This window comes from Cottoperca gobio, chromosome 6 (assembly GCF_900634415.1).
Source record: "Cottoperca gobio chromosome 6, fCotGob3.1, whole genome shotgun sequence".
In the NCBI taxonomy this organism is placed as follows: Eukaryota; Metazoa; Chordata; class Actinopteri; order Perciformes; family Bovichtidae; genus Cottoperca; species Cottoperca gobio.
Window position 1 is genome coordinate 21,875,952 of NC_041360.1, and position 11,005 is coordinate 21,886,956.

The 11,005-nt window shown below is 44.1% G+C and overlaps 1 protein-coding gene across 4 annotated transcripts in view; it reads left to right on the forward strand.

Moving 5' to 3' along the window:
- The window catches only part of mon2 (MON2 homolog, regulator of endosome-to-Golgi trafficking), a 31,313-nt gene extending 24,827 nt beyond the window's left edge, over nt 1–6,486 (forward strand). Inside the window, exons 28-36 of one of the 4 annotated variants that reach the window (XM_029433491.1) lie at nt 31–174; nt 1,090–1,107; nt 1,677–1,805; nt 3,119–3,309; nt 3,402–3,462; nt 3,542–3,665; nt 3,942–4,149; nt 5,163–5,245; nt 5,726–6,486. In XM_029433491.1, the coding sequence (XP_029289351.1) occupies nt 31–174; nt 1,090–1,107; nt 1,677–1,805; nt 3,119–3,309; nt 3,402–3,462; nt 3,542–3,665; nt 3,942–4,149; nt 5,163–5,245; nt 5,726–5,889 (1,122 nt within the window). In that variant the 3' untranslated portion in view covers nt 5,890–6,486. The remainder of the gene's footprint in view (nt 1–30; nt 175–1,089; nt 1,108–1,676; nt 1,806–3,118; nt 3,310–3,401; nt 3,463–3,541; nt 3,666–3,941; nt 4,150–5,162; nt 5,246–5,725) is intronic. The other 3 variants (XM_029433492.1, XM_029433493.1, XM_029433494.1) reach the window with 3 other exon arrangements.
- Nucleotides 6,487–11,005: the final 4,519 nt, after the last annotated feature.

Sequence of the window (11,005 nt, forward strand, 5' to 3'; positions counted from 1 at the left end):
GTTTGTTCCTCCCTTCCCTCCCTGCTGCAGGCCATCTGTGTGGGACCGGAGAACCTGCAGGTCATGTACCCAGCCATCTTTGAACAGCTGCTCCTCTTCGTGGAGTTCTCCTGCAAGCCTCCTCAGTACGGCAGGATGGAAACTAAACACGTGGCCAATGCCAAATACAACCAGGTAGGAGGAAGTGGAGTTGGCCGTTGAACTGCTTTGGTTTTTGTTACTTTCCAACTTGTGTCTTTTTTTTTTTACAGTTTGTTTCATTAAAGTGTTGGATGGTGTACTCGGTTACTCTCTGCCCTTCTCTCTTCAGCCATTCTCAACTAGGTCATGTCTCTTCTTTTGATGTTCATGAAGCACCTTCCCTACCTCCCTCCTTTTAGTCTTTATGAAGCCCCCATCACGGCCCTTCGGGAGATTGACAGCTTATTCTGGACCCTCATTAGCAGCCCCAAGACATGTCTTCCTCGTATTCCCTCCCTCATGCTTTATCCTGCTGGCAGCACGCCAGAGAAATATTTTACTACTTTTCAGTTCAAACACAGTTCAAATTCAGATTTTATATATATATATATATATATATATATATATATATATATATATAATTTAATTTATAAAACCACAAACAATTCTCATTTCTTCTCAAGAACAGAGGTGTCTGTTCACAATATTGTTTTCCGATATCAGTGTCTTTCTTACTCATTGTTGTTTTGCGGAGACCTACAAAGTGCAGCGCGGGGGGGGGAAGGCTGAACGTTGTCTCGCTCTGACACTGGTAGGCCGGTACAGTTCTGCTGAGAAGTGTTAGCGCTGCAGATGTTCATGTCTCAAGTTAGGTCCAGACTCGGGCAATCAGAGTCTGTTTAAATTGTTTAAGTGAACAAAATCAGCCAAAGCGGATGTAATGAGAAGTCTTTATTGGCTCTTTGGTTGTTCAGAGTGTTCTCCCCCCCTTCCCTAAATCAGTCTTTGGTTATTGAATCTCATTTCGCCAACAAGCCGCTGCAAATTCTCTACAACTTAAAACACCAGTTTAATTGCGATCTTCTCTCATTCTGTTTCTTGGGACTACTCACCGGATAACCATTTTAGATCCAGCTCTTTGCACCGGTGAGTTCCGTCATCATCTCCTTCAGACCCCCCCCCCCCCCCCCCCCCTCTATAGTTTTACTAAGCTGTGCTGAATGGTGACGACCTACCCTCTGCGGTAGATGAGATATCACACCGCATGGTCGGCTCTCACGTCTCATCTGCGTCTCCTCCCTCCATGCTCCCCCCTCTCTGCCTGCCACTAACTGGTGGTTATGCCTCTGTGTGCACAGAACCCTGTGCCCTTTTCCTTTTTTCAGTTGATTTTTTGTGTTTTTGGTGATGTTCATATGCACACGTGTGGTTCTTTCTATTTTATTTTGTATTCTTCCTAAAGACACACTTTGTAGCATCAAGTCATTTGTTTGGCTGTAACGTTTCAGATGTGGTACTCATATAAGCCTAACAAAACTTGAAGCAAACTAATAGTCACCGCAACTTTAAATCAAATCTGTGTGATACTCGTGTACTTATACAAAGTGTGCCTTTAAAAACCGCTTTCAATGTGGCTCTGCGAAATAGTAGAGATAACGGGTTTTGAAATAATGTTTGGCTGATTATCCACTCCTGTTTTCTTCTCCCCTCCGCAGGCGGAATGGGTTGCCTTAAACTATGTGCCGTTTGCTGAGCGCTCCTTGGAGGTGGTGGTGGACCTGTACCATAAAACGGCGTGCCACAAAGCCGTCATCAATGAAAAGGTTCTGCAGAACATCATCAAGGTATTTCTCACCAGGAGTCATGGTCACCAAATGTCCAGCAGAGTTTTGGAATTGATAGAACATGTAAATATAATTGTGACGTATCAAAGCACCTCTCAAGGTCGGGGGGTCACATGTGCATTCTCTCTAACGTGGGAGTAATGCGTCAACTTTAGGCCGAGCTCTGTTGTTGTTGTTGTGAGCCAATAAGGACAGGGAGTTGTTTTCGTTTAGTTTCCCAACACTTTCTGCTGCCTCCCCGTTGAGCACCAGTTACTGTTGAACCCTGTGCGGTCATAAAATGTGGTGTAATGTGAGAAGGTTTAATTTTAATATATTAACACAGAATTACACAAGGGCAGAGCTTTGCTGCTGCACTGCTTTGAAACCTTTTAGGCAAGTTGAACTTCTGGCACACCCCCGTCAATGACGTCAAAACAAGTGTTTTCCATTAGCTGACTACGGCTCGTAGTGACGGACCTACAGGTTCCTTGCGGTATGAAGCAGCCCATATAACTCTGTAGTATTGTAGAAAGGAGGCGAGTGTGTGATCCTTATTCAGCGGTTTGTCGTTGTCATGGCTTCTAACGGTATGAATTGACTGACTGAATTACTTTCCAAGAGGATGGATGTATAAAACAAGTCCAAGAGATGCTTTGAATGCATTACATCTGGTGTATGTTGAACTCGCTAGTTAATTCTGTGTCCACCAGCCTCGGAGCAGCTCCACTCGTCTGTCTGGATTGATAGTATGGATCGCGAGGCTTAAATCTTACATGTAGCAGATGTGAAGTGCGGTCGGTGCCAAATATCAGCAGCATCTTTATGAATGCAGTCTGTCAAAAACCAAAATATTTAGTTAGTGCAGGTCATGGAAAACCTTCATTTCTTCTTGCATTTGATCCAGTTTCTGACACCTGTGTTTAACTTCTCTTTTCCCGTCGTCTTGTCTATAAGGAACCTTAAACTGAACAGAGTTCATTTGCCAAAGAACTACTATGAAGCTTCCCTATGGATGGATTAAATCTGGCCCCCCACCCTTTTTTTTTTTGTCTCCAAAACAAGAAGGCAATGCTTGTAAAATCTCAACCATAGGGAGCCCAGCTGTTCTCTCACAAGAGGACACAAGAGGTCAAGAAAAAGATGGTCTATTACTTTCTCCTGGTTGTGCAGAATGAACAGGACGACTGCTTCGTGTAAAGACATTGGTGACATCATACTTAGATGTTAACACTGAATGAGAAGAGAAGTGTTTAGCTTTATAGACTTTACCTTGAGGTCTCGTGATGTATTGTAATGACCGTCTCCTCCTTTGTTTCCCCTTCACCATCCAGACTTTAAGAATGCCCTTGGGTTTGAAGTACGCCTGTCCATCAGAGAGCACCTGGAAGCTCGCCGTTTCGTCTCTGCTCAAGGTGCTGTCTATTGGACTGCCGGTGGCACGGCAGCACGCCTCGTCTGGAAAGTTCGACACTATGTGGCCAGAGCTGGCCAATGCCTTTGAAGACTTTCTTTTTACCAAAAGGTACAGATTCAAGGCGACGTTAAAGCACAATTTGGAAGCTCTTAGTACCAAGCTCATTATTGTTTGGTGGTTTTCCACTTTTGTTTTTTTAGCACACCTCCAGATAACTTGTCCATCCAAGAGTTCCAGAAGAATGAAGCCGTAGATGTGGAGGTAAATACTTGTTCCCAGTAGATCGACGTGTTTCTTTGTGAGCCGGCCCCACATCAGCATTGTGTCCTCTTCGTTGTAGGTGGTCCAGCTGATCAGCACAGAGATTTTACCGTTTGCCAATTTCATCCCCAAAGACTTTGTTGGCCAGATCATGACTATGCTCAATAGAGGTTCCATTCACTCGCAGTCTCCCTCGTTTACAGGTAAGATGTGACTTTGGCAGCTAAAGCAGTTTGACTTGAGCCGTGGTGTTTTTATTATTTCTGACGCTTTTGGGACAGCTGGGTGGCCAAGTGCTGGAGTCACACTGGAACCATTAAGTCCTCGTGGCCCTCCCCGTGGCTCATCCCCAACAATGGCTCCTGTCAAACTCTTTTTGTGTTGAGCAAGACCGCGTGTCTGTCCCCTCATTGTAAATCACTCTGCAGAGCAGCGTCAGCAGAACGTGTAATATGTAAAAGGGGGATTTCTTTTGACAGAGGCTGAGATCGACGTGCGGATGAGAGAGGAGTTTTCTAAGGTGTGTTTTGAGACGCTGCTCCAGTTTTCCTTCAGCAACAAGGTGTCCACCCCGCAGGAGGGCTACATCTCTCGCATGGCGCTCTCTGTGCTCCTCAAGAGATCCCAGGATGTCCTCCGACGCTACGTAGAGGATGAGAGGTTGAGCGGACGCTGCCCCCTGCCCAGGTACACCCCACTATACACCTGGTGTGTGTGTTTTTACATGTTTTATGACAGATGTTCCCCATCAGACATCCAAACACTTTGTTGGTGTCATCATTTTTTTTTTTTTTTTACCACCGAGACATTTCGCAACGCAAAACCAAGACCGCCCCCGCTCCAGCCGCCCCCGCTCCAGCCACGCATCCATCATCTTTCCTTTTTCATCTTTTGTAAACAACACAAAACCACTGTACTTATCCACTTTTACAAACTGCCACCACATTGTAGGGTCGGGGGTGACTCTTCAGTCGACAGTGTTTACCCTTGGGCATCATTTAACTTCCATTAGCACAGAAAATGGCAACAGGATGGTGGTGGGGGTGGGGGGGGGGGGGGGGGTGAGTTCAGAAAAATAGAATAATTAGAATATACACATGAACAGCGAATGCAAGGTTGCTTTAATTTAGACAAACAACACTAATGAAAACCGTTTGCCACTAAAGCCCCCCAAATCCTACACACTGTTGTGAATGGTACTGCTAATGCTGCTACTAGCATTGTTAGGCCACATTAGCCGCTACTAGCATAACATACCCTAATCTCCGACCAAACAAAGGACTGCTGCTGCATAAATCAGATCTTTGTCCATTGCGAGTCCGATAATGTTGTAGGAGTGCGCTGCTAAATATATAGCGTACTCTTTTAATGACAGGATTTGTGAATGTGGGAGAAAAATCGCAACATGCATTGGATATAAATACTGCACATGTTCTATAATGAACGTCGGCTTGTAAGACGCATTACAAACTGGTCTTTCATGCGGCTGTAATGCAACACCATGACCCCTTTCCAGCACACACGGTCGAGTTCACGGGCGGCTGTAACGTTCTATAAAAATCTGATTTGAATTAAAGCGCATCAATAGGAAGTGGCATCTTAATTATTATGCGTTTCTGCCGTCCTCCTAACTGAAACCTACAGTTTCCTGTACAGCATGTTTTTGCGTAGATAATGATGATTGGTCTTTTTCATTTCAGGCAACAAGTGACGGAGATTATCTTTGTCTTGAAAGCCATCAGCACTTTGATGGACTCGCTTAAAAAGACACAGCCAGAGAATGGTGAGTATCAAACTGTGTCAAGGATGAAAGCGATGTTGTGAAGAGGTGGCACTGTGAAAACACTTCAGCAAATACAACGATGCCACCCAATCCATCTTCCATTCATTTCAGATTAATGTGTCGGCGCACAGTTGGGACCATTTTTCGAATGAGTTTTTATCTCCAATCTGGGTGGAACTGTTTACGTTTTCCAGCAAGGTCAATTACAAGAAATAATTCTTTTTAGCCGCGACAGATTGAAGTGAGACATTCGAAAATTACATTTTTTTTTAAGTGCCCTTCAAGATGTTTGCATTGCGTCGTCCTTTATTCAGAGCAAAACTCATTTCCATTCGCCTGTGGGAATTTCATGAAGGAAATTATTACTTTGATTGCTTTCTATCACAATTCATATTCTCTTCTTCCTCTCCCTCCTCCTCCTCCTCCTTATTTTTTTTTCCCCCTCTCTTGTTCTGCGATTCTTTTGTTTACTGTCTGCAGTGGATGGCAACACATGGGCTCAAGTGATTGCCCTGTACCCCACACTGGTAGAGTGCGTTACATGCTCCTCGTCTGAAGTGAGCTCAGCCCTGAAGGAGGCCCTGGGGCCCTTTAAAGACTTTATGCAGCCCCCCGTCTCCAGAGTCCAGAACGGAGAGTCCTGACCAGGCTCACTCAAATGTGTTTGTTTTTTTTATAATGAAGAAATCTTGAATGTGTCTTCTCGGCCCACGCGCTTCACAAGCGCACGGACATGAACTCGACGTGAGCCCCATCTTACGGTGACATGAAGCGACCCACGGTGAAGAGAGAGCCTGCTCGGACCACGGCAACGACCCCGACCTTCATATGCATCATCGTATGCTTCTCATGTGAGCTGATTACGCCTCTGCCCCCTCCATTCTCACACAGACGACTGACTGACTGCGCTCTTGTGTTAACTACAGAGATTTAAAAAAAAAAAAGAAAACTGCAGTGTTGCCTCTGGGTTCAGTTTGTTTTATTCTCCTGATGAGGACCCAATCGATGTACAGTGTGTGGTGATAGTGTTGATGATGTAATTAACAAAAAAAAAATGCAAAAAAAACCGGGGCTTTATTGATCTTAAAATTGAACACTTAGACTTTTTCCAACATTTTCCACAGTAAGGATTTTATGCAAGAAAACAAATCTTACTGTAACATTCCATGTCATCTTTAGCCAGCCACCTGAGAAGGGATGTACTTGTCTATATAAAATAAATGGGACAATTCTACGATCAGCTCTGTGCTCCGAGTGTGCTCAGTTACAATGCATGTTAACTTCCTTAACACACAATTTAAAAAGAAAGAAATATGACGTCCCTGTTGAAAAGAAAGACATATTTTCACTATCGGCCAATGACTCGACTTCTCACTTCATTTATCAGTAAACATTTTCATGGTTTCAATACAGCATAGGGATTATAGTCCCATTTAGAGTAAACTAGACGATAAAGCAGCGTGTGCTTCAGGGCGTGGCTACCCTGGGATTAACAGGCTACCACCACGCCCGGTCTAGGTGCTTTCTGTGTGTTCGTCTTATATATTAAACATTTCCACAGTGTGTTTTCAGTTAATGGTACAGTTAAAGGTAATTGTAACATTTTGGTCGCCTAAATTTTTTTATTTTTCAGCTTTTGGTTGTACTTTGCTGCACTCTCTTGTATCACTGCTGGTTCCAAAAAAAAACAAGATGGCGTCTGCCAAAATGCCCAACTCGAGGCTTCAGAAACCAATGGGTGACGTCACGGTGACTACGTCGATTTGTTATTTACACTTTATGTACTAAAAGTGAATTAGTGAGTTTGTAACTGAGAAACAAACATCACACAGGGAAATTAATTCAAAATGGTGCACAAGACACCTAGAATTTTACCATTTCACCATATGATTATCCCTTTTTAGATACTTAATTCCCAAAATACCACCTAATAATACTAATAATAATACTGAGCAGGCTTATTGTTATTAATGTGTGGTATTACAGAAGTATACCATATTTATTTTAATTTCCTGGTGTTAATATGTTTTCCAATTTTGAAATATTAAGGAACATTTTAAAGAGAACATGTTGAACATTGAGGTGCAGGTGTCGAGGTTTGTGTCCCTTGTACTTCACAGTCCGGGATGCCAGCTCTGTACAGTAGGTGGGGTTATAGCTGACAACAGAGAAAGCTCAGAATTAGAAAACACCTCTTTACACTTTAAACTCGTTTGTGCTCAGTGCCTACGCACGCGATTAAATATGCATTCTGTAGGGACCCCTCGGCTCCTTCTCACTGTCCCCTGGAGGTCCCCGAGCCTGAGTTTCGGTGCATCCAGTAGGTCATATGAGGGGAAAGGACCGTTTTGTGGTTTGCACTGAAGAGAAGGAGGAGGAGGAGAGCGGAGGGAGCAGGTCTGCTTGGGCGGGGTTTCCCTCTTATTTCAAGTCTGCACAGAAGAGCGAGGAGCGGCGCGCGAGAGCACGGACAGTCTCCGGCTGCATGGGAATGTCTCTGTGCGCGAGACGGTGCATTTCTTCACCTTTTAACGATATTTTAAGTCTTTACTTCTTCTTTTTATGTCGTCTTTTTCGTCTCCGAGTCGCATTTTGACCACGTACTGGCTGAGGTAGTAGTTTGTGCTGTTGGTTGGGTTGTGACACTGCCCGCTATGGAGATGACTGCGCAAGCTACTGCCTTGTTAGTGCTGGTGCCTCCACTTCGGCCGAGGGGGGGGGGGGAAAAGCCCTGCTCACAACGCTGTTATTCGGTTGTAACAGGTAATGCACACCGCTTGTGTCGCAGCTAGCCACCATGTTTTATTTAAAACTGTAATGTACTGTTTTTTTGTTTTTACAAAAAAAAAAAAAAAAAAAATGGCTTGTGGTTTCATTCTGAAGCCGTGAACTGTATCATGTTTCATCTAATAAAATAGTGAATGATTGTGAAGAAAAAAGCACTTTGTATGCAGTTTTAATTTGACACAATGTGAGATTTAGTCTCATGAACATGCATTTGGTTTTAACTGATGCCTTTTTTAAAAAAAAATTAATTTATCAGGATGGAGGGAAAATCTTTTATTATCCGTAATCCAAGTTTCTATCATTTGTATGCACATTTTAAAATGCACGAGGAAGTCGATATCTCGTATGGATTTGCATAGTTTTCACCACCTCCAGGCGGGAGTTGGCTGTGTCGAAAGCATGTAGGTCAACAGTACTGTTGCTATGAGGAGAGGAGTGACGTGGCTCCTGCTGCCCACAGAGGTATCTACAATATATCTGCTCTGTACACACACACACACACACACACACACACACACTGGCTTTATGGCTCTCCCTGACGTCCTTTGTTGATAATGCTGCATACCATCACACACTGGAGCAGATAGTGTGTGCTCATCCTGCACCTCTTATATGCAGGGCAGAGCTCAGAGACATAAATCTGTGCAGTGCTGTTGGCACTGCTCTAGTAATAATCTGATTATTATGCTAAATCTGTATGATGTGTCTCAGTATTTGAACTCTATGGTGTGCACGCGCAGACAGACAAACCACATGACCTAACCCCCCCCACAGGCGTTTGAGCAGTGGTGTCCTCACAGAGGTCTTTGCAGTGCAGCGCTGATGTGGGTCATGCGTTGTGAGTTAACCTTTTGAAATCCTCCCTCTGCTGCCCAACAGCATCTGGTTGCTCTGTATCACATTAGTATGGGCAGTCAGGGGTCTCGTGATGGGGGGTGGGGACCAGAATGGGTAATGAGCTTTGATTGGCTGCAGGGGCCAGGCCAGCACGGGTCGATGAAACCGCGCAGGGGCTGCAGTCTTTTGAGTTCAGACCCCCACAGCCCAGATGAGACCACGCCGCTCACTCAATGACTGACTGAAGATTGAATCCTGCGTTTGACCTTCCAAGAACACTCATGAAATATTTATGAGTTCACACTTGATAGTGTGTTAGGCAGAGTTATGCTCATCTTGGGACACAGCTCTGCCCACTGGCATCTGTGCTGATATCAAACAATAAACTCTACTCCAGAGATGCACGTAGGTTGAAAAGCAGTGGTTTTTTTTCTTTCACATAGGAAGCAGATAACTAAACGAGCCACACGTGAGACTCGTGGTTATTGTCATGCCTGTTTAATAGCAGGCCTACAGGTCTGCATTACTAGCCTATATATTCAAATAAGAGTCTGTCTCATGTAAGCAATACAAGTAATCCAGCCTCCAGGGTAAAACCAAACATCATTTATCATATCCGGACTGTGAAGAGAGCCAGCCTATGGACCAGTGAGCAGCTCATCCATCTTGTGTCAAAGCTCTCATTTGAGCCGGGCCGCAGATAAATCATACTTCAGGCAGCCGAAGCCTTAAAGCAGTTAATTCGAGCCCCCTGTGGAAAAATGCTCGCTCAGACGCGTATCACAGCTGCACCGCTGAAGCAGCCGCACCCTTGTCCCGACAGGACAGTTGACCCTTATGTGTGTCCACTAAATACCTTTCAGCATGCTGCTTCTGTAATGCAACATGTTATGGCATTAGTGCTGAGACAAATAGTCGAATAATTGATTAAAGAATAGTCAGAAAATTAAAAAAAAACCCACAAAATATTCAAGTCACTTCAATATAAGAGCAAGAAAAGCTTCTCAGTTTAGCACCTGTAAAGAAATGTAGCGGTTAAAAACAGTTTCATCAATGAATGAATGGATAATTGTTGCAGATTTAATTGTATTATTTTTGGGGTTTGGAGTGTAAAAACATATGGCTCTGAGAAATGGTGATGGGTGTTTTTCACAATAAAAGCTTTAGGTTTTATCAGCCAGACAAAAGAAATACATATTCAGAAAATAATCCAGAATGACACAGCCGATTGTCAAAAAAATATAAAGAATAATATATTGTCAAATGTATCCTCGTCTGAAAGGAGGCTTGAAGGCTGTGGCCCCCAGCAGCATGTCACCTTACCGGTACAAAAGATGAGTATCTCACTGCAGGCCCACTCAGCAACTCCCTCAGATTCATCCACGGGTGGGGTGGGAGTGCTGTAACCTTGGAAAAACCAGCCGCCCACAGGAATGACTGTGTCATCATTGCCGTCATCCAATCTGGACCACACACGCGAGTGGAGTGCCAGATCACTGCTGGCCTGACTGGAGGAGGATGCGGCACTTGGCCTGTGGGGGACCAGATGGCCCTCCAGCTCCTGCAGAGGACCCGGGAGTGTGAGACTCCCATGACAACAACACTTTATGATCGTCTTAAATGTGTACGTGTGTGTGTGTGTGTGTGTGTGTGTGTGTGTGTGTGTGTGTGTGTGTGAAAGCATTCATTATGGTATGTATGTGTGTGATGCACTCATGACCCTGATCTTCACGAGTGGGTAATATAACATGAATCAAGGGAGTTATAAAAGCGATTGTTTACAATTGTTGAAGACATGGGTGGTCCATAAACCTTTCCCGCTCTGTTAACCCTCAGAGCATTTACTTCCCATCCTTTGTGTCTTGTTTACGTACTAACTTTACTTTTATCTTTTATTTCAGACATTAAAAAGTCCAGATTTTACTCAGAAAATCAAACAGAAGAAGAATTAAAAAACTTTGTAAAATGAATGGGAAATGCCACATAACCCCCCCCACCCCCCAGCACAAAGTCATCAGTCGTCATGATTCCATGTTTTATACGTTTGATTTTCAAAACACTTTGTAAGGAATAAAAGACACAAAAGGATTTTCCGTTGGCCTTCCTCCTCAGGAGACGCTTCGACATGTCGCAGGA